Source organism: Centropristis striata, chromosome 16 (assembly GCF_030273125.1).
Source record: "Centropristis striata isolate RG_2023a ecotype Rhode Island chromosome 16, C.striata_1.0, whole genome shotgun sequence".
Taxonomy (NCBI): domain Eukaryota; kingdom Metazoa; phylum Chordata; class Actinopteri; order Perciformes; family Serranidae; genus Centropristis; species Centropristis striata.
The window spans coordinates 21,138,057-21,161,130 of record NC_081532.1 but is presented as its reverse complement, the minus strand read 5'-3'; the positions used below and the strand labels follow the sequence as shown (position 1 = coordinate 21,161,130).

General features: G+C 39.3%; 1 protein-coding gene across 4 annotated transcripts in view; it reads left to right on the top strand.

Moving 5' to 3' along the window:
- Positions 1-21,352, top strand: part of myt1lb (myelin transcription factor 1-like, b) — a 109,911-nt gene extending 88,559 nt beyond the window's left edge. For 3 of the 4 annotated variants that reach the window (XM_059352773.1, XM_059352771.1, XM_059352772.1), the window contains exons 12-22: positions 4,075-4,305; positions 7,042-7,163; positions 8,426-8,494; positions 8,965-9,027; positions 9,255-9,338; positions 13,179-13,400; positions 14,410-14,504; positions 14,938-15,041; positions 15,155-15,298; positions 17,631-17,693; positions 18,677-21,352. In XM_059352773.1, coding sequence (XP_059208756.1) covers positions 4,075-4,305; positions 7,042-7,163; positions 8,426-8,494; positions 8,965-9,027; positions 9,255-9,338; positions 13,179-13,400; positions 14,410-14,504; positions 14,938-15,041; positions 15,155-15,298; positions 17,631-17,693; positions 18,677-18,817 — 1,338 coding nt within the window. In that variant the 3' untranslated portion in view covers positions 18,818-21,352. The remainder of the gene's footprint in view (positions 1-4,074; positions 4,306-7,041; positions 7,164-8,425; positions 8,495-8,964; positions 9,028-9,254; positions 9,339-13,178; positions 13,401-14,409; positions 14,505-14,937; positions 15,042-15,154; positions 15,299-17,630; positions 17,694-18,676) is intronic. The other variant, XM_059352774.1, reaches the window with a different exon arrangement.
- Positions 21,353-23,074: the final 1,722 nt, after the last annotated feature.

Below are 23,074 nucleotides of genomic sequence, written 5' to 3'. Positions count from 1 at the left end.
GGGGAGAGCAGAGGAAAGGATAAAAGCCAAAAGCAACATAAAGAAAAGTGGAACGGAATAAACTTGGCGGGAACAAACGCCTGAAGCAGTCAGGACTTCCTCTGGTCCTACCTCACTTCATTGTCTGTCCTTCTCATGCTTCAGGGCCAGACAGGCAGGATGCTCTCAGGGCAGGATGGGAAGACGGAAGACTTCAGAGGGGTTTTTTTTCCCTTCTTCTTCCTCTTTCATCTCAACACCTCACCTCGTGGCACACACTGTTCCTTTCTACGTCTGAATGAAACTTCACACACACATCTATTCTCGCCTCCTTGTTTTTTCAGCATGTCTATCCGTCTGTTTCTCTTCATCTCAGTCTGCTTGTTGAATTTATTCAACCAAAGTGTAATTTTCTCCTTTGAACCTATGGGATTGTTTTTATTTGAATAACTGATCGAGGCCTGAAGAGGTAAAACTCACGTTGAGTTGACAAAACATAAGCAAAGACAATTGAACAATCTGGAAGAAAATATGAATTTGAGTAGCAGAACAATATTTATTTTCCTTCCTGTCTCACAGACCCCTCAAATGTATCTTGCGAGCTCTTAAAGGCATGCTGACCCTCAGGTTTGGAAACACTGGTCTGTGGCATCCATTAACAGTTAGGAAAACATTCCCTAACTGTGAAAAAGTACTTTAACCACTTTCTTTGCACAAATTAGTTATTTTACTGCAAATCGTGAATACGCTACTTAACATTTATACATGTAGAATATACAACCTGGTTCCCCAAAAATTGGGATGTTTAAAAAGTAAGTTAAAATAGAAAATGTATCAATTTCAGAATTCAAAAAACAGAGTTTACATCAGTTTGAACTTAAGATTTAAGATTTAGTGTATGAATAGATGCTCTGGGGATCCGTCGATTGCAAGAGTCTCTTGAATACAGATTCTCAGTTCGGGTGCCATTCTTAACTTAAGTTCAGAAAGTTTGTTCTAGAGTTTTGAGGACATTGCAGGTTAATTGTGTGTCTACCTGTACACAACCTTGGACAGTGTTATTGCTGCATTTAGTAAATAATACATTACTTTGATGATACGTGACTGGCCACGTTTTACTTGCATGATTTAACATGCAAGTAAAACGTGGCCAGTCACGTATCATCAATCACATAGTCATGTATTTTTTGGCAAACGTCCATTAATGATGTGATAACAACCTTCTGCACATAAAGTAGGTGGAGGAGGCACATACTCAACCATGTGTGTGAGGCTGATAACAACCAGTTGTGGAAGAAGTATTCAGATCTCTTACTTAAGTAAAAGTACTTATACCACGCTGTGAAATTTCTCCACTACAAGTAAAAGTCCTGCATCCAAAACTACTAAAAGTCTGATATTGCAATAAAAAATTAAAGAACAAGAGTATCAGGATCAAAATGTATTTAAAGTATCAAAAGTAAAAGTACACATTATGCAGAATGGACCCACTAAGAATGTTAAATATATTCTAAATATATTATTGGATTATTATTATTGATGCATTTATGTAAGCAGCATTTAATGCCCTAATGCTAGGGCTAATTAATGACTACTTAATATACTTTATGTGGTTTGCTTGATAAAAATGCGTAACCATTTAAAATTATTCCTGTTTTTCACTATTTGTTCCCCAGTATTTTCACGTTATTAATGGAGCCAATAACTTTCACATATACTGGAACTGCCAGGTTATTAAAACTTATTGGGACGAGATCCATCAACATATAAATAACACATTTTGCGGCAACATTCCTTTCAAATGTGAAACTAAAACAGTGGGAAGGCAAACATGGACAAATAACTCAAATTGGATCCAGCAAGTCTGAAAAAGGTGAATGTTATGTGTAATGGAAATCATATTTTGCCTTATTGAATATAGAAGAAAATAATAAAAAATGTAGTGAAGTAAAAAGTAAAATATTTGCCTATAAAATGTGGTGGAGTAGAAGTATATATTTATATAAAATGGAAATACTCAAGTACCTCAAAATTGTACAGCACTTGAGTAAATGTATTCAGTTACATTCCACCACTGATAACAACTGATAACAGCAATTAAAAGGGCTGATAACATTGGACTGCGTGTGGAGGAGGGAGGAAATGATGAGTGCAGTGAGAGAAAGTGAAGAAAAGGCCAAAGAGGAAGACAGGACACGATGCTGGTTTTATTTTAAGACCTGGAATAGATGGGCAGAAGTAATGCGGCAAGAATTTGCAAGTGACCTCTCACGCTCCGGCCCACTTCCTTTCCAGCATCTCCATGGCAACAGGGGTCAGGGGTTACAGGAGGGCGTGAGTGAGAAGGGGGGGTGGTTTCTGATGGAGGAGGTGGGCTGCTTCCTCACACATCATCCTCGTTAATTCGATATGAAGGGGTGGGTCACGTTAATTGGACGGTGACATACAATACAATGGCTGACAAGGAGAGGGCGGTCCGCCGAGCATATTCACAAGGACAAAACGAGTTGTGGCGACACACGATAAGGCATGTGCCATTGCACAACTTGACCTTTATTTAACAGAGACTGTTTCCATTGTTCTTACAGTTCTTCTGTTGCCTTCTCTCTCTTTCTCCGGCTCCTAGCCAAACTTACCACTGATTTTTTTTCAAAGACACTGACGTCACGGAGTAATGTCAGCTGACAGACAGGTGCTACAGTAGAAGCTCAGTTTGTGTTGTGTCTGCTCAGCCTTATTATGAACACTTTGTATTTAGCACACCATCATGCCTGTGTTGCCTGATTCACAGCTCTTTTATAGTACCTTTTATTATTCATTGTGAGATATTGTTCTCCGCAGACTAATGACCCAGCAGTAATGTTTTTCAGCCCTTTTGTCTACTATTTTTTTAGCCCTTGGTTAAGCCACAGTCCTGGCAGTATTCAAGCCCAGTCCCAAATCTATCACCCCCGCCACCCCACCCCCCCGTGCGTTTGAGTCAACGTGCGTCAGAGAGGTTTTGGCTTCAGACACCAGGAGAATCCACCCCTAGGGACACTGTCGGCTGGAATCAGCTTTAGAGCGAGCTTTCCGACTCATGAAAGGGAGCAAAGGGTGCAAGGAGGATGAGGAGCACAGGGGAGATGAGAAAAAGGAGTCAGAGAGAAGAATATTAATAAGAGCAAAGACACATGCACGTGCCTACCAAAACATAAGCTTTACGGGATCGGGACTCTTTTCTCTCTCTTTTGGTTTACACAGTATGAGCCAGATTGAAGAAAAGCTGTGCGTATGCATAGATACAAACCTACACTCAGGAGGGAAATTGAATGCTTTAGTGAGCAGTCGGTCTTGTTGGATGTGGCCCACTTTGTTCCAGAACACAGTATAGTTCTGCCTCTATTTTTGGGATTGCAGCAGTCTAGTTCTAGCTACTGCTGCTCATCACTGCTCTCAACCCCACCCCTAACCCTCAGCCCCTGCCCCCCTGTGATGTCCACTCACATTAGGCTCACACACACACACACAACACAAAGTCATGCACACACACTCTTCTTACTGCACAAAACACAGCAGAGACCATAGTGGGGTGGAAGGAAAGGACGGGTTCACAGAGGGATGTACTCGTCCTTGGGCCTCTTCTAGTTTTTGACCCTCTTGTGAGTGTCACACTACTTGGCTACTGTACACTGCAAGTGTGTAATGTTTCATCTAGGCAGGCAAAAATAAATTGGAATATTGTTTCAGGTATTTGAACTGCAGATGTTCTTGATCCATCTTTCCAGACATCTAAAAACTTCAAAAGTAAACACATCACTGGAGGAACAGGAAATTCAAGCACTTTTCATGTACTTCTTTAGTATTCACCGTGTATTCAGCTACTTTTTCCCCAGCTCTGATCCTAGAATATGAATATGTTTGACTGCTATTTAATCAGAAACTCTCACTCTCTTTTATCCCCTTCTCTCCATCTCTGCCTCCCCATGTTCTTTACACCCTTCCTCATAATCATGCTACTGATGCACACACTCAACTCTTCCACATATGCTGACCTGACTTTACCCCTCACACACAAATATGCATACATGCACAAAATCCACATCCACTTTCCAGAGTCCGGGTCTAGATGTTGATGAGAATGGTACGTTGGACCTGAGTATGAGCAAGCGTCTGTGCAGCGGCGGCGGAGGGGACTCGGTGCTCACCCCTCTAGAGCCTATGTCCCCCCAGAGGCAAGCTGCCCTGCTGGGCTCCCGCTGCTACGGCATGGGGGACGCCGCCGACTGCTGGGACCTGCCTGTAGACTACACCAAGATAAAACACATAGACGAGGACGAGAAAGAGGTAAAGGAGAAAAACAAAAAACAGGGAAAATGTGGGGAATTCACTTAATGTCTGATTGTGGCCAGATATCTACATATATGTATATTTTTTTCATGAAGGAGGGTAGATTGCTGCCTGGATTTAGTCAGTCAGTATCTTTAAAATATAGAAGAAGCTGTAGAAGCGGCTACTCTCCTTTCTTCTCAGAACATGTTCATGATGATACCAGGATTGAGATAGAAATGATGACGGGTGATGAAGAGATTTTTCATTTTTTTCAAAATGACAGACAGTTGTGATGTTGGTGATAATTATAGACCCTTTTGGTGCCGATGTAATGATTACATCACTGTGTTAGCTGGAGGCAAAAAAAAAAAAGGATAAACTGGAGATCAGCACGAGTAGTAGGCCACAAAACCTACTGAAAGTGTTATCTATCTGTGTTGTTGGATGCCAGAAATACAGCTCCAATTTAAAATTTTGTCAAATCCTGCAACTGTCAGAAACAATTAGGTTAAACATGATAAGATAAAAAAGATTGGACTAAGGCAATCACCAAAAAGTTTTTATAAACGTTTTCATAAACGTTATTCCAAAATAGTTGGGACCCAAGAAATAAAAATAGAATGCATTAAATTTAGAATCATTGTATATTTATAAAATACAAAAGAAATGTGTATCAGTTTGAACATTAAATATGTTTTTGTCTAGTTTTCACAAAAGATGAGCAAATTATTACATTTTGTTAAATTTACATTTGAGAAGACATCCCAACTTTTTTGCAAATGGGGGTTGTGTGTATCAAGGTTTGTCATGTCCGCCTAGCGTTAATCAGAAATTGTTAAAACAGGATTAGTAGGTGATTTCTCTCATAACTATTTTAGCACTTTAAGCTAGCTTTGTTAGCTAGTTGTATGGCTAGAGGCAAAACAACGCAGAGGTTCCATCACATGACTCACCTGTTCAATCTTAAATCTTGTACATGAGAATCAAGAAAGTTTCACTTAACGCTTGGTGTCCCTATCAGGGAGGTGTAGATGTCCGGCTAATTCACCATACATAACTTTAATCCTGACAGATCGTCCATCCTTTGAGTCAGAGCGTGTAGGAGTCGGCCATTCTAGTCCCGTAGATTAAAATTAGCTTTCTCAAGAAACATTTCCAGTAGAAAGCTCATATTTTTTCCCACCATTGTTAAAAAGTAAGCCAAGAAAAGTTAAAAACCAGCATTAGCTAAAGTGTTCCTAAGCTCTGCCCACATGAAAACATCATAATATTTACTATAAAGCTGTAGTATAATGGTTATAATGATAACACAGACATGACAGTCACAGGCACTTCTACTGTCTGTTCAATGTGTCCCAGCCCAAATTATTCCCCTCCAAGCCATTGATTCAACACACTGTCTCCAAGTCAAACATTTGCATTGCTGTCTGATTGTCTTCGGGTTTCTTACCTCCCTGTCTTACTCACTGTTTGGAATCATTAGAAAGTCATATTAGGGATTTTTGTGGGAAACCTAATGAATCTGCATGTTAATTGATGTCAGCATTGCCATGCACAGAGGTATCTGCTCTGTTTGTATCATGCTCCCCGCATGCTGGCTTTCTGTTTTTACATTTCGCTCTTCTCCAAAATGAATTATGCAAAGTAGCACCTTGGGAGGGAATCGGAATAGCTCATCTCATCAAAGAACTGCTGGAAATCAATGCACCACTGCTGGGTGCGCCTGTCGGTGTGTACAGGCGCATGCATGTACAGTACATGTGTCTCTGTTGGTGTGTGTGAATATTCATAGGAGTGTGTGTGTCTGTACCCATGTCTCTTTGGGAGTGTGTCTGCGTGTATATGCGAGTTCCGTCCCTAGCCTACTTTCTGCTCTGCATCTCTGTATGTATGCATGTGTCGTTCTCCTTCCTGTCTGCCTCTCAGCCTGCGCTCCCTTTAATTGGAGAAGCTCGCTGGCTGACCCAGCATCACACACTCCGAGACAGCTTGAGCGCAGGATAATTTGGGCTGTATCTGGACCTGTCTCTTTATGGGCATTACTGTACATACACTGCGAGCATGGAAGAAAGGAAAGAGGATTTGCATCAACAGCCGTCGTGCCCTGGCTGCATGCACTGCAGACAAAGCACAGCCCCAAATAACACAGCCAGCAGCGGTCTGACACTACACCACAGTGCCATCCAGTGGCTGGTTGCAGCGTAACAAGAAACAGAACCAGGCAACTCCCTCAGTGTTCTTATCTCGCTCGCACACAAGAATGCTCCATGCACATGTACAAATCTGCGAGTGAGCCCACACACTTACACACACACACACACACACACACATACACACATACTCTGTTTGTTTGGCACTGAGTCATTATTTCCTCCCAGGAAATCTATTTTCTAGCTCTGTTAGACTGACAGGTGAGACTCAGTAGTCACAGAGGCTCAACCATTAGCATTCAAATTGACAAGACTCTATGGTCTGACAGATGTGTGTGTGTATGTGTGTGTTGTGAAAAACAGACAAAGTGATAAGATAGGCAAAAGAAAAGTGCTGCTGATTAGAAACTAAACAAGTTTCATCATGTACCACTTAATTTAATGTATTCATACTGACTGTTTGTATGTATTGTATCATATGTGCATAAAATCTTTAAAAAATGTCAAATGATGGAATGAGAAACATCTCTGTCTTTCCTTTTCCCGCCCTTTCTTCCTCTTCCCTTTGTCTCTTCTTCCTCCCTTCCCTTTCTGTTTTCAGACGGATGACCTGGATCCCTTCCACGACCTGCTGGAGGACCGCTCCTTCACCACAGACGTGAACATGCCCAGCCCCAAGCCCAAGTATATCCAGTGCAAGGAGAGTAAGAAGGACCTGATAACGTAAGAGTCCTCCTCCAGCGTTCCTCCTCTCCACCCGACCCCACTGGCTTCTCCCCACTCATGCTCTGCTTTTCCCCCTCCTTCATCTTATTTCTTTCTTTTGTTTTCATCCTTCTCTTTGTTCCAGTTAACCTCAGCGAAACAACTGCCCTTCCTCTCCCTCCTCCCCATCCTGTGCTGCTGGCTTGCTATATGACTTTTATTTACCAGCTCTATCCATTTGTCCACACAACACCACACAGGGATGATAGCTTCCACTAATGCCTGCAATTAGTTTCCCTTCTTCTGATGCTTTACCTTTACAAATACCCACATTAGTTGTCTAAGTGTAGTTAACCTCACAATATTAATCACAGACAGTGAAGCTAAACTGGAAACAATGAAAACCAAAAAAAAAAAAATCAGAAACAACCCCCCTTTTTCTGTAATTTTCACATTTTCTTCTCCTTCGCTTTGGGCTTATAAATATATCTATTTTTCCGGTGGCAGATGTCCCACACCGGGGTGTGATGGAAGTGGTCACTTGACGAGCAATTTCGCCTCACATCGAAGGTGTGACTTCCTTTTCTCCTGGTGGATTCTAAGTCTACTTCTCTTTATTGTTTTCAGCTTACCTCGACTATGCTGTCACACACCTGTAGGCAGAATGTCTCTCTCTCTTATTCGTTAGCCCTTTGACTATTGGCGACTTGACATCAGGAAACAAGAGTATCATGAAATAAGGGAAGACTAAATTAATTAAAGATTGGATACGTGTTCATTTTGAAGCTAAACCCTGGGATAAATTCATTTCTCGATGGGCCGGGTGTAAAACCTTCTAAGCTGATGTTATTCAGTCCTCCAGGCCCTTCCCACAGTGCAATGCAGACTAAGCATTTACCATTTAGAGTCAGAGGACTTAAGCAGAGTGTTGCACTGTGAGGTGAGTAAGGACTCAATGATGTCAGACTGCAGGCAGCATGTACAGGTCCAAACATGTTAATTTATATATTCTATCCTATCAATCCTGCTTGAACTCACCTGCATAAAAACAAGACTTTGTTGTTGTTGCGTACCAATACAAATTCTCAGAGGGTTAACTTAGTTATATCAACTCCCTACACTTGCATCATGGCTTTTTTTTTTTGCATTTCCTGGTTGATGTTTTATGTGTGTATATGCTTGCAGATGTCTGTGTGTGGAGACGAGTGTGGTCTGATGACTTTGTGTGACAGTGGTTGGGGTGGCTTGTCATTCTAATGTTCTGCTGGTGTATTTTTCAGTCTCTCAGGTTGTCCTTTAGCAGATAAAAGCATTCGAAGTATGCTGGCCAACAACGCGCAAGAGCTCAAGTAAGGCGTGAGATGATTCTCTGATATATGTATGATCTGTGTGTCTCGCTCATTCTGCTGGAGTCAGCCTGGTTAGCCTAATTCATACATTTACTTAACCTCCAGCCCTAGTGCCTGATTTATGTAAAAAAAAAAATAATAATAATAATTCATCAAAATATAATATAAAAAAGGCTTTTAACAGTCTTAATAGAGATAGATTAAAACACTTTATACATGGACCACCTATGCTCACTTTTATTCCGGAGATAGTTTTAAGGAATTCCCTTGATCGTAAGATGAACTTTTTTTACGGTGTTTCGATTAAGTGATTGATATATAGCACAGTAATCCTAGGCTTACAGGCTTATGATAGGACCATAGACAATGAATAAACAGTGACTGTAGAATGCTAAAAGTGGGGTATATTATCATCTACATGCTGTACTGTTGCTGTAGGCCCTGAGCCCTTTTTGTGTTTTCTGCCCCAGGTGCCCGACACCAGGGTGCGATGGTTCGGGACATATCACTGGCAACTACGCCTCACACAGAAGGTACAACACACATTCTACATACATTAATCAATTCCTCCCTTTTCCCAATACATGTATCCTTTCTATCTTTATCTATACTTCCTGAATTTACCTGAAGTAAACTTACTCTACTCTGCTTCTATTTTTATCCCCCCTCTCTCTCTGTCTCTCTCTCTGTCTCACACACACACACACACGCACACACGTACTGTATGCTTCAACTTTGGAACACTGTCATTTATCTGCAGTCTCTCAGGGTGTCCGCGGGCCAGGAAAAGTGGGATAAAGATCATCCACAGCAAAGAGAACAAGGAGGACCAGGAGCCTATCAGGTACAGTACAGACACTGATCATCAGTCTTCTGTCTCCCTTTAAAACCCTGAAACTGAAACTCTCCCTCTTACTACCAACACTGCTCGCTGCTTACTTTACATTTGCCATGTTGATATAGAAAGAAACTGTAAAACGGGTATTATCATTGAAATCAGAACTTTTTGACAGTCCATGAACGGATCATAGGTTACAAAAGGATCCTTTTGAAAAAGTTAATTAAACATGTCTGATTTAAACTGTCAAAAATAAAATGTTTGGAATAACTAAATCTTGTTAAATTCACAACTAGTAAGCCATGATTGATTCTGCTGAGAGGAACGGTCACGTGACAAATATTCACTGAAAATCAGACAGAACTGCAGGTTGTTTACACAGAGCAGAGGGGAGTGGACAGGAGAGCCTGTAAAAGTGCAAATAGTTCAACTGTGTTATTCAGCACAAAGACAGTTTCTAGTTGTTCCCACTTCTAGCCATGATTGTGGTGATTCTATAGAGCTGCAGGACTTTTTATATATTGCGGTGAAATACAAGGCCACAGTGAGTAAAATGTAAAAAACGCCCTGACACAGCTTAGAGTTCAGAGGGTTAAAATGATGCAACTAAGCTGCATGAATGGGAACAAAAGAGCAATGTGCTGCTTTCTAATCAGTGCATTGCACTGCATTGCAAGCAGGAATAAATCAGTATTGGCTCTGACAGGACTAATGTGGTTTGGGTGTAAAGTTTCAACCCAAATGTGAAGGTGCAGGAGAAACTTCAGAAGAGATAGGTTGTAGCAGTTTAGGGAGGGGAGATTCTGCAGTCTCTGGTGAACTCCTGCAGACACACAGGTAAGGGAAGACAGCGAGGCGAGCAGAGCCGGAGAGATAGAGGCAGAGAGAGATTGATTGGACTCTACCTAAATCCCACAATGGGCTTCTCTGGCCTCAGCCCTGCAGCTGCATTGATTTCTCTGGTGGTGCAGAGCACAAATAACACACCAACCCTTGAAATTCTGTTTGATTTTGAGGACAGTTTGCCACAGGTAACCCAGTCAGTATGCTCTGATGACATTAAAACAAATTTTGGATCACTATTTGAGCTTTGGAAACAAGAGATGAGTAAAGTCTCTTTGCTTCAGAGGAAGACATGGTGGTTGTTACTAATAAATGAAATCTATAAAATCCAAAGCACATGAACCAAACACATTTTAAATAAGAGGCGTTTTATTCTTTGCTGTATCGGATTTAAAGGGAATGAATCAACTCCAGCTCTTGATCTTTCAAATTTGACATGACATGACATTATCCTTTTCCTTCTTCCTCTTAAGCTCATGGGGTAAATATTCTTTGACCTTTGCATGATCGCTTATTATCCGGAGACTGTTTCTGTCATGGGGGAGGTTGCTCCTAAAACTAATAAATAAACATACATTTGCATAAAGCAGCCATGTTTCAACTCCTGTGTTATTAAAAGTAGAGAGAGAGAGAGAGAGACCCAATCCTTTTGTTACAGCCCCTAAGCTGTTGTGCTGCCACTGTGTCATGAAACACAGCAGTGTACTCACCAGGCTCTCCCTGCTGGACATTATATATTCCTGGACGGCAGTCACTTTGGCTCCTCTGAACCGTTACACAGCACACATGTGTCTCTCATCACTGACTGGCGGATGTTCGCCTCAAACAACAACGCTGCATATCTGGATCTGTCTGCTACCAGGTTGTACCAGTTTGGCTCTCAGGTCATGGATGAGGTGCTGTGGGCTGATATCTGGTTCAGGCAGCTGAAACATTTATGGCTTGAACTGGTGTCCAAAGTTTCCCTCAATGGAAAAGGAAAGGTTCAGTCAGTTTTCTTTTTTACCATTAACATTAATGCCCAAGGAAGTCACATATGTATAGTTACTGGCATGCTTACATTACTTTAAAACTATTGCTGACTTTGGAATTTCCCTGCAGCTTAAGCAAGTTTTCTAAATAGTAAAACTTATGGACAAAGAGTTTGAAAAGAAAATTAGTTTATATTGCATTCATTTGAAAACTGACCTATTGTTATTATTATTTCCATTCTGCCCGCCATTGACTTTTTCTTGTCCCATCCCAGTAAATAGAAAAATTGACTCCAATCCTGCAGGTGGATGGGTCAAAGAAACTCAATACTCTGACACAAGTGCATAAGTGTGTCCATTAGTTAAATATGGAAGTAATTGTTTTTTAGCCCAACCCTGTTCTTCTGCCCTAACCTTTGTCAAGAGAGTGACTCGTGTTAACCGTTTTCTGTGAACATGGAAGTTTATTTTGAAAAGCCACTATGCATGTAACTAACAGAAAGTGACTGATTTTGTGTGTTGGCATCACATGCAATGGGGCTGTGACAAACACATCAGCATCTGACAAGTTGGGATGAGAATGCATTGGAAGGAAGCCAAGGTGGAAGTAACATTATGGAATATGAAAACAAAGAGGAAATCAATGAAACAAAGTATGAGGGAATGAAAAAGTCCAACAAGGAAGGTTGGGAGGTGAGGTGGAGGGTCAGACACACAGAGGTCTTTCACTCAGGAGCTGCATTCTTGTCTGTGTGAAAACAAGAGTAAACAATGTTATTTAAAGTAACATTACGTCACTAACGTAACTGCATCACTTCCAGCAGTTAGATCAGTTCCGGTAGTCACGTGAATTTATTTTACTTTTTTAACTTTCTTTATTAGCGCCTGACCTAGTATTTTGTTCTTTGACCTTAGCAAAGTAATTCTGTAGCCTGAACGCCACAAAACTGTGCCCGTTTCACAACGTTTATGTATTTAAGGAGTGATGCTTAATTTGACATTCATGAACACACGCTTGGATTCTCTCATGCTGCAGAATGAATGAAGAATCATGACATAAGGATCTTATGTAGTCGTAGCTCAGTGCCAGCTATTCTTGTGCATTGAAGGTTCCAAAGGCATAACAAGCATCTGTCCTTTCATGATCAGCCCACATTACAGAAACATCTTACTCCAGTTCTGACAGAGCACATGTTACACACAGACCTTGGTATAATGTTTTTGTGTGGAGTCCATAGTTGCATATTGTGCAGGATTGTAAAAAAAAAAAAAAAAAACAAGGAGGTATAGGGAAAAGGTTACACAAACCTTGATGTGGCGATCGTCATACTCAGTTTAGAGAAGGAAACCGAGGAAGGACAGTTTGTGCTGTAAGTGCACAGTGGAATAGTTTAACAGAGATAAAAGGTTTGGAGTCTGGATAGATGGTTTGGTTAAGCAAATTCCTCTGACCTCTGATCTGTATTTACACGGGAAAAGATCACAAAGACACTGTGGCAGACAGCAGTACATGTTATACCCTCTGTATCTTTTCAGCAGTCAAAAAGCCATGAAGCTGAACTAAAACCAGGTAGCTGCTATATGCAGACAGAACTGATACTTTCACAACTGTAGCTGGCTTTACCCATAATCCATTTTTGCGGGCTGTGACATTTGGAATAATTTACTGCCTCATTGCATCTGATTAGCACTGGTGTTGATGCACTGTCAGCATTCTAAAAGTGTGATAAGGCTGCCACTGGGACAGCTTTAAATAAGATGATGGTATCTTTGTTTATATCAAAGCAGTGAAGATAGAGGCAAACAGAAAAATGATATTCACTCATACAGTCTGAGGGGTTTCAGTACTCTGGAGGCAAACAGACTGTAGTGTACACCAGACAGCCAGCAGCAAAGACTCAGCAGGTCACTCTGTGATGGATGATGTCTCCAATATGATGGTATCAACTTTAAATACATAGGGAAATGAAGGTTGTGGTTAAATGAATAAATGTTGTCAAAGTGACTATCCTCTGTCACTCTGTCTCCTCAGGTGTCCAGTCCCCGGGTGTGATGGTCAAGGACACGTGACGGGGAAGTACGCGTCCCACAGAAGCGCGTCAGGATGCCCCATAGCCGCCAAGAGACAGAAGGACGGCTACCTAAACGGCATCCAATTCACATGGAAGTCTGGCAAGACGGAGGGCATGTCCTGTCCCACACCAGGCTGTGACGGCTCGGGTCACGTCAGCGGCAGCTTCCTGACACATCGGAGGTGGGTCTTCGATACTCGGCGGGGTTGTTATAAATCAAGATTTCAAGAGTCTTGTAAACAGACAAAAGTAATGTTTGTGTTTACCCACCAAAACACATGGAACAAACAGTGCACAGAATGCTTTCCTTTTTCATAAAAGCCTTCATAAACAAGGCCCACTCCACGCATGTGTGTGTTTTTATTTATGTTTATATCATGTAAAATGTTCAACCTTGACTTTACTGTCTTGTATCTGTGCAATATTTGTCAGTAGAGAGGTTTTTTCACATTCCTCTACAACTAGAAACTAGATTATAAACGTCATTACTTTGAAAAGCTAATCAAAAGCTGTAAAATAAATCTGGAAACTCCAAGGCAGTGAGGACTTGTCTGTACAGAGACAAAACACACTGTGACATTGTAGCAGATGTTAATATTTGTTTCACAACCACTACAGGCCACTGCCAGATACAAGCTAACAAGCTAACAAACAATATAAACGATGCTAGAGTATATACAGATTATTATAGTATCACATACTTTAAAATGTGTCTGGAGGGGGACTTTAAAGTCATATCACTAACAAATATAAATTCAATGAAGAGTACCTTTTGGGTTTTGTCAAGACTAAACAAAAAAGATACAGCCGTTAATCAGTGAGCTTCAGAAGTGCTGGGAGCTGGATTTTGTTCACAATGGAAATAGCCAGGCTAGCTGTTTCCGCCGTTTCCAGTCTTTATGCTAAGCTAAGCTAACTGTCTCCAAGCTGTAGCTACAAATTTACTGTACAGACATGAGTGAGGTGTGAATCTTACAATCCAACTTTTGGCAAGAAAGCAGATTTTGAACTATTCCTTTAAGAATGACATTAATTATGTTTTTTGTCATTCAGATTCAGATTCATTCAGATTCAGTCTTTGTACTGTTGAATTTAGGTTGCAAAGATTTGCAAAATAATACATGAATTTGAATCAGGGTTGTCTTGTGTGTGTGGAATATACTAAACATTTCTTTCTCCACTTGCATTCAGTCTGTCGGGTTGTCCCCGGGCCACCTCCGCCATGAGGAAAGCTCGGCTCTCCGGAATGGAAATGCTCACAATAAAGCAGCAACGAGCCAGCAACGGTAACTACAATTACAACCCATCCATACAATACAGCTAATCAGGTGTTCAGAGGTCCAATTTCAGATAAAACCAACCAGGAGGGTGTGTGTGAAGAGCTTTGTCTGGCTTACAGTGGAAATAAAGGAATGTAAATAATGAGAAGAGTGGCGTACATACTTCAGACATGAAATATCTAAACTAGTTTGTGTGCTCCATCTGTTTTCTGAACACTTCACCCAGTGATTTTTAACGCTTCTCAAAGGTTGTGACAGGATCATAATGTCATTTGTCTGTAGGATGCTAAGTCTTAACCTCTGTTGTACAGTCACACACTGTACTGCAGAATCTTCACTTAAAGTCATATTGTGGCATGTTTAATTACTTGACTCCAACATAAACCCTGTTAATGTAATGTATGCCTGCGTCAGTGTTAACGCTCTCCCTCCTCTGCAGGACTGGAGCATGACGAGGACATCAAACAGCTGGATGAAGAAATCAAAGATTTAAGTGAATCGAATTCACAAGTGGAAGCAGACATGATCAAACTTAGAACACAGGTGAGTCACTTCCTGTCTGGCCCGTGTTTCTGTATTTCTGAGTCAGCAGTGATGTGATGCGCCTGCCTGTGAATACACAGCTGCACTGTAACATCCACACGTCCTCTCCTCAGATCACAACAATGGAGTCCAGCCTGAAGTCCATAGAGGAGGAAAACAAGGTGATTGAACAGCAAAATGAATCTCTCCTGCATGAGCTGGCCAACCTCAGCCAGTCACTGATTAACAGTTTAGCTAATGTCCAGCTCCCTCATATGGTAAGGGCCACCAGGAATGGCAAGCCGGCAAGTTGCAGAATATAGCTAACCGTAGCATTATAGCAGCTTATTCATTTATTTGTGTATTGAACCATAGCATATTGTGCATGCCTAGTCAGAAATGTGGAGCATTGCTTGTCTTTCCAAACAGTGAGGGGGAGTTGTGAAAATGAGGTTTGATTGGGCATTTTTACAGTAGTAACAGAAATCTATTCTTTAGATTTTTAAAAAGTGTATATACAGTATATATTGAGGTTTTAACTGTGCTTGAAAAATAGTATGATGGCTTTATTGTACTGTGTATAGCAAAATGGCTGAATTTGTTTTCCTCTATCATGCATTCATTCTACCCTTTTTTGTCTCTTGGAGATGAAGCAAACAAAATATTACATTCTAAGAGTTTCACAGTAATCACACACAGTTTCATCCTTTCATCCTGTGCCTTTCAGGAATCTTCTGAATGCTAGTTTGATATTCATATCCTTTCATATTCCGGCAGTTAGAATTTTACCTTCTCATAACCATTCATCACATTCTCATCACAACTCATCAGGTACCGGTACTCTTTGTCACGGCCCTCTCTGTGTGACGCACAAGGCAGCCTGTGCATGGTTTTCAGAAGGAACAGTGGATAGTGACTTGTCAAAATAAACTTCTTGGCAAATTTTTAACTTTAGGCAACAAAACCACTTGGCTAAGGTTAGGGAAAAAGAAAAGGGCAGTTACACAGGTTGACCCTATCAACTACAATTCTACAACATGAGTCATGTTTCCATTAATTAATTTCTCTGCGCATTTTGAAGATTTGCATGAGCAAAGCTTGATGCAAACACCAAAATTCAATAAAACTTTGGAAAAAACGCTTAAAAGTCACTTGAGGTGTTTTTCTGTTTTTTCGAAAAAGTTAATGCACATGAGATGGAAACGCTTTCTAAATAAGTTCTGACGTAGAGAACATTTAACTCACATGACTAATCAGCTGTTTCCTCTGAAATGAAAGAACAGTTATAAGTTGCCCAATTTAATCTAAATCCTTTAGACTTCTCTCCATTTTCTCTTGTGGGGGCCAAAATTGTCCGATTAGCAACCTCTTTTTTGTTGTTTTTCCTCTACTTCTTCTCCTGTTTACTGACGGATTAGCCTACAACAATACATTACACTGCCATCTTCTGACCAAAGTACATTTTGCTTTAAAATTTGCTTCAACTTTAATGGAAACAAAGCTATTGATTGTTGCTGTGTCTTGCCAGCTCAGTCTCCTTCTCTTCCTCACCAACAAGCCCAGAATCTTTCTCTACCCGTCAGTTTATATTTCCCGGTCGCAAAGAACAGACAACAAATCAACATTAACTAATAATAATAACATTAATAATCAAGCCTGCAGGCAGTATTGGACGGACTCTTGCACCTTTGTGTACATAGGGGCTGCTTTTTGGTGCATCTCCACATGTTACATCTACCTGCCAAATTTAATGTGTCTAGTGAAACCTGGCTAGTTGGGGATAGTTAACTTATTAAGTTTGTTGTGGAGGCGCTATTGAGCCTTTTTGCCAAGTCTTTTAGCGAGACCTCTAAATTGCCTAAATCTTACCAGATATTGACTCATGTGCACTTTTTGAGTATGTTAAAGCCCCCAAAAAGCCAATCCACTTCAGACAAAAATTAAGATTATTAATCCAACAGGGTCCTCCCACTGCATTTAAGAGAGGTTCTAGGCTGCGGTGAACGGATGGAGTTTTAAATATCCAGATATTTGTAGGGAGACCGTTCCAGAGGGTGGGAGCTGTGACACTGAAGCTACAGAGTCTGGTGTAGGAAACCGAGAGAAGGCCAGTGTCCTGGACAGGGCGTATGGGAGAAGGAGGTCGGAAAAGAGCATGAAGGGATTTGTATGTGAGAAAGAGGATTTTGTAATTAATATGCGACTTAATTGGAAGCCAGTGAAGGAAGATGAGGGTTGGAGCGAACTGCTGCCAGGGCTTGGTGCAAGTGAGAAACCTGGGACATAAAAAAAAACGTCTCCTGGTCACAGTGGGGTTTGTTTGACCCATCCACGCACCAAGTGTCTAATACTTTGTGCGTCGCTATCACATGCCGAGAGCAACAACAAAGTGTGGATATCTGACAAGTTGGGAGGCTGAATCATCACCATTCACTGGCCAGACTCTGTTTGTTTGTTTGTTTGTTTGTTTGTTTTTTTGATGTCTTATATGTCTTCATCTGTGTCCAGCTTCTATGTTTCCAATTAATTTAAGTTCTTCTGTATGTGGCTGTGTATCAAATCCTGCTCAAATCAGGCTAATAGAAATATGTCCCTCCTCTCCTTCCACAGAAACCACTGGCACACAAAGAACCTCCTCTAAGGAATAACAGCTGCTTACAGCTGCACCAGCAAGTAAGTCCATTACTAATAGCATTTCAATTGATTTGTTCATGCTCTGTATTTCACTTCCTCTATAAATGTTATCATTAATATGGAAGCATAGAAAGGCCATCATCTTAAAAGTAACTCATTTACAATAACTGATAGTGACACTTGATCAATACTTAATGATAAAATGTATTTCAGAACACATTATATTAGATGTGATTTAAGATATATACAATTTTCAGATATCTGAAATTGGTAACACTTTACAAAAGCATCATTAATAAAGAGTAAATTAATAGCTAACTATTTTAAACAAACAATGGAATAATTATTTTTACCAATTGCAAGTAATGCTAGAATTTATTTTAATTTATTTCATTGTATTTGTATCTTTGTGTTTTTTTGTTGTATTTGTATTTGTATCCTGTTAAATATTTTATTGTTGATCTATAACTGATTATTTGTGCACTGATATTATCTATTTAAACAATGTTTATAAATATAAAAAGTATTTATTAGCTATTAAACAAGATGTTATAACCATCAGTTATAACTTTATAATAAACATTCAAATATTGTTTATAGATGTTTTATAAATAATTTATTAATGATTTAACAAGGTGTTATAATATTTAACAGCAACTTTATAATAAACTTTATTATAAACATCTAGATAATGTTTTTTTAGATGTTTTATAAAGTATTTATTAACGATTTAACATGCCGTTATAACCATCAGTTGCAACTTTATATTAACATCCAAATGACGTTCATTGATGTTTTACAAATCATTTTGAAATTATTAACAAAACGATATGTGTGCGACAATCACAATATACTGTTAAAATACGATAAATTATAGCATTACTAATTATCAGTAAGCCTTTTTTATGATCATGTAATGGTATTGTAATGGTAAAAGTTTAACATTTATTAACAATGGTTGTTATAAAGTGTCACCTCTGTTTTCCTCTAACAGTTTCCATGTTGTGTTTTTGGTCCCGCAGGAGCCAATCAGCGAGCAGAACTTTGACGCCTACGTCACCACGCTAACGGATATGTACACAAACCAAGAGCAGTACCAGAGCCCGGAGAACAAAGCCTTGTTGGAAAACATCAAACAAGCAGTTCAAGGAATTCAAGTGTAACCACTGAGCAGAGGGAGACTTTTGTTCCCGCGGCAGGTGTGGGCAATGTATCAAATCCACATACAAACAGGCAGTGACGGTCCGGTGCAGTATCTTATATAGTGTTATATATTCTCAATTCTGTTCTCTGAAAGAAAAAAGAGGTACGATGCTTAGAAATCCTCTAGATAATGTCTTTCTTTCTTTTCTTTTTGGGCCTTGCTTTGAGGAAGAACATAAAAGAGTAAACGGCAAAATAGTTTTTGAGGACATTCACATTTTGTACGTTTTCATATGAGCTGACATAGTGTCATGTAATGTTTCTAGCTGCTCATGTATGCACATTTTTAGTGTATATTTCTGAACAGTAAGCTAATGATAATAGGACGTGAGTTCTTTTTATTGCTTGACAACAAAGCATTTTAGATGAAAAAAAAAAACTGGACAGTGAAATAAAAATGAAAAAAACTACAAGCAAGGAGGAAGCTACTTATTTTTCTCCTCACTGGATGATTTTGGACTTTTAGATGTTTTTTTCTTCTTCTCCGTCTTCTTCTTCTTCTTGCGTGTAGATTGTTCAGGAGCAAGAACTGGTTTTGCGAATCGCTTTATTTTCTGACAATGCTTGAGAAACGTTTGTGTTTTGTTTCGATGATGAAAAAAAGAAAAAAAAAGATGTGTAGCTGTAGGTGGGGGCATTTTTAATTGGTGCTGTAAATGAATCCGGAGAGGAAACTGACCTGATGTATGTATGAATGTATGTATGAATAGTTCTATTGTAAACATCATTACACGGAAACCCGATGGTGGAAATCCCATTATCTAGGAGAGCCAATTAATTCCTAGAGGAACACATCTGTGCGGTGCATGCATGTTCACATGCTCATCCTTAACTAATCTCAAATAGAAGTGATGTGTAAAGACAATGACCTATAGAGACCACATTCTAGCCTTTCTAGTATCAAATCTGCGCAATTTCAACACTTGTGTTGCTAGGATCAAGAAACGTCTCAGCAATATTATAACTAAATCATTTGTTTATAGTAGGTACGGGATGCAATCTGCAAAGGAAAAAAAAGGTTGGGTATATGCAATTTCTTGTTTATAAGCATAGTGGGGTAACATGAATCTTTTTAATATATCCTATGTAAAATATTGATTTTTATACAAATCTTTTAATACAAAAAATCTTTTTAAAAAAGAGGAGGGAACCTGGACATTGAGTTTTAGAAGTGAAAGTATATGAGTTCCACTTTTTTTCTGTACGATTTTGCACAGGGACACCTTCGTTTCCATGTTTTGATGTTCTTACAGAAACTAAAAGCAGTACCTGAGAGCCTAAAAGGAGGGTTTCAGAGGGTTTTGTAAAGAGTATTTATAGAGTATGACAGCGGGACTTACAGGGTCACTGTCCCCACTTATGTGCCAGTAGACTATTTGCACTTGTCCTTGAAGATATTATCCTTACGTACGGCGGCGTGCAATTTTCCAGATGACCTCTTTGGCACACGATTGGAGCAACCAACTGCTTGGAGCCACTGTAGGCGTGGATTTAGTACCACTGAAAGAGGAAGAACAGGGACTTGAAATCAGAGAAGAGGATGATTATAACCATAGCAGTTATACTGTAGGCTATTATCAAGTGTAAAAACATTGTTCTTTCATTTTTGCTATGTTTTAGGAAGATGAAGTTATCCCCCAGCAGCACTTTATATCTAATCACTGTACAAAGGATTAAATAGTCAATCAATTCAAGGTTTTAAAAAAAAGCTGAAGAAATGGTGAAACGAGACCTTTGAGGGGTGATACAATCCAGCGTCACGCCCGTATGCCTGACTGTATGCACCCCTCCGTTCTGTTGTTCTAGTTGTTAGCGATCATGTTCAGAATTGCCTTTTTGAGAGCTAATGCAAAAGGTGCTTGTCGTTCACCTGACTGAATCTCATCTATTGTACTTTACTGTCCTCTTTCAGGACTCTACTACCCATCATCCATGACTGCATACGCCTTTTTCCACAGCATCGTGTCTGCAGCTTTTTGCCAATATAGTAATGCTTCAGTAGAGTAATAGCTAGTACCAGTTTTTGAATTAATTCTCATTATCAGTAAAAAAGGGAAAAGGGATTTAAAGCACAAACCGGCTGCTCATCTGATGTTGGTACATAAATAACAAATCTGAATAGAGTTATCTGTGACTATCTATAGGGAACACAAAAAGGTCGTCACATATTTAGAAAGCTGACTTTTCATATAAATTATTGTGAATTCATCAGAGTTTATTATTTTATTTGAGCCAATTCATTTTGAGATTGTTTTCAGTGACCATTAACAAAGACGGGATTTTGTATAAACTATTGTGCTCTCTGTGGAACTGAAGTTTGATTTATTTTTGTACTACACAGCATGGATTTGTTGACATTTTAATTTTGCTATAAATGTGTGAGATCACAAGTTGCTGTGATATTTCATTTATAAATTGTGAACTTTGTACAATTTTTGTCATGCTGGATGTTGACACATCTTACTCTGAATAAAGAAAAAAATGTGTTGCCAGAGGCCTGTAAAATGATTTATTTTGTGTCTTCATTACTAGCGGTGGAAAGTAACTAAGTACATTTACTCAAGTACTGAACTTAAATACAATTTGGAGGCATTTTATGTAACTTTATTTTCTTTTAAATTTAAATTAACTTTTAAATTTTCAGTTTATTCCCCTCTTATTCCCATAAATTCTTGGTAATTTCCATGGAAGGTTTCCAACTTTAAAAATTCCCTTTACTTGAGCTTTTTAATTAAACCACATTACAGTATATTAAGTAGTTAAAATGAGCCCAATCCTGAGAAATATAAATGCTCCCTATATAAACAATCTGAGTGAGGTCATTCTGTATAATGAGTACTTTTATTTTTGATACTTTAATTACATTTTGATGCAGTTTTGAATGCAGGACATTTACTTGTAGTGGAGTAATTTCACAATGTGGTATAATAAGTTTAAGTAAGGGATCTGAATACTTTCTCCACCACTGTTCATTGCATACTGATACTTTATATATTCATTAATTTATTTATATCACAAATCACGCATTTCCCCTTTCAACCAGCACACCCAAACTACACGATGGGTGCACCTTATGCCGTGCAACTGTCAAACATGAACCATTAGAGCCCCTCGCTGATGAAAAGCAGGTTAATTTTCCCAAATTAAAAGGAGTTCAGAACGTTACCACTGATTTGCAAACTATCCTCAAATGATCCTTTTGTTATTGTTAATCACTGTTTGAGCAGTGCAAAACAATTAAAGCAGAATACAATTTTACACAGTCTTTATTGAAATACCTCTGTGTGACCGGCTCATTAATTAAGACTCAGATTCAGCCAATTCAATTTGTCATTTAGCCAAGATAATCTATTTCACTGTGGAGCGATTAAAGAGGGCTACGAGCCCATGCTCCATGTTGATCTTTCCTTCTCTCGCTCTCTGTCTCTCTGCCATTTAACTGCATATTCATCTTGAAATGGTACTCTGGGGGGCTAGGATTGCTGTCTCTATAAAGTTAGAGGAGCAACATAAGACAGGCAGTTTATACAGAATTATTCAGCGGTGTATTTTGTCCCCAGCAGTGAATCAAACCATGGATATTCCAGTTATGTGCTATGATCTTTAACCATTAGTAGTAGAGTATTTCTGATCAGTATTTAGTGTAATCTGTACTCACACTTTGATTAGTAGGGCATGCAGGGAATAACTTCATGGCCCCTTTAATGAGTGGATACACTGTAATTGAAACTAAATTGTTTTTTCAAGGCCAACATCATCTACAACCTTGATTCCAAAAAAGTTGGAAGAATGTCTGAAATAAAACATAATCTTCATCACATATTGGATATAAAACTGTGCAAAGACGGTATGTTGAAGGTTCCAGCTGATAAACGAAGATGTGTTGCATTCTGATTTTAGTTTTACACCATGTCCAAACTTTTAGGGAAGTGGGGGTTTATCTTTGACTACAGTGAAAGTTATTTTATTATGACTGCTGCACTGCAAAAAAGGTGTGTCTAAGAACAAGATAAAAACACTAAATCTGAGGGAAATTATCTTGCTGCATGGACAGATAATTTCACTTGACAAGATTTCTTAAATTAAGATTGTTAAATTTAGAAATAAGGATGTTGAATGCTTAAAATAAGAAATTAACTCTACACAGTGTGTGTTAATTGTAAGGGTTTAATGTTACCTTTTGGGCATTTTTGCCTTTATTATTATACACACTGCTT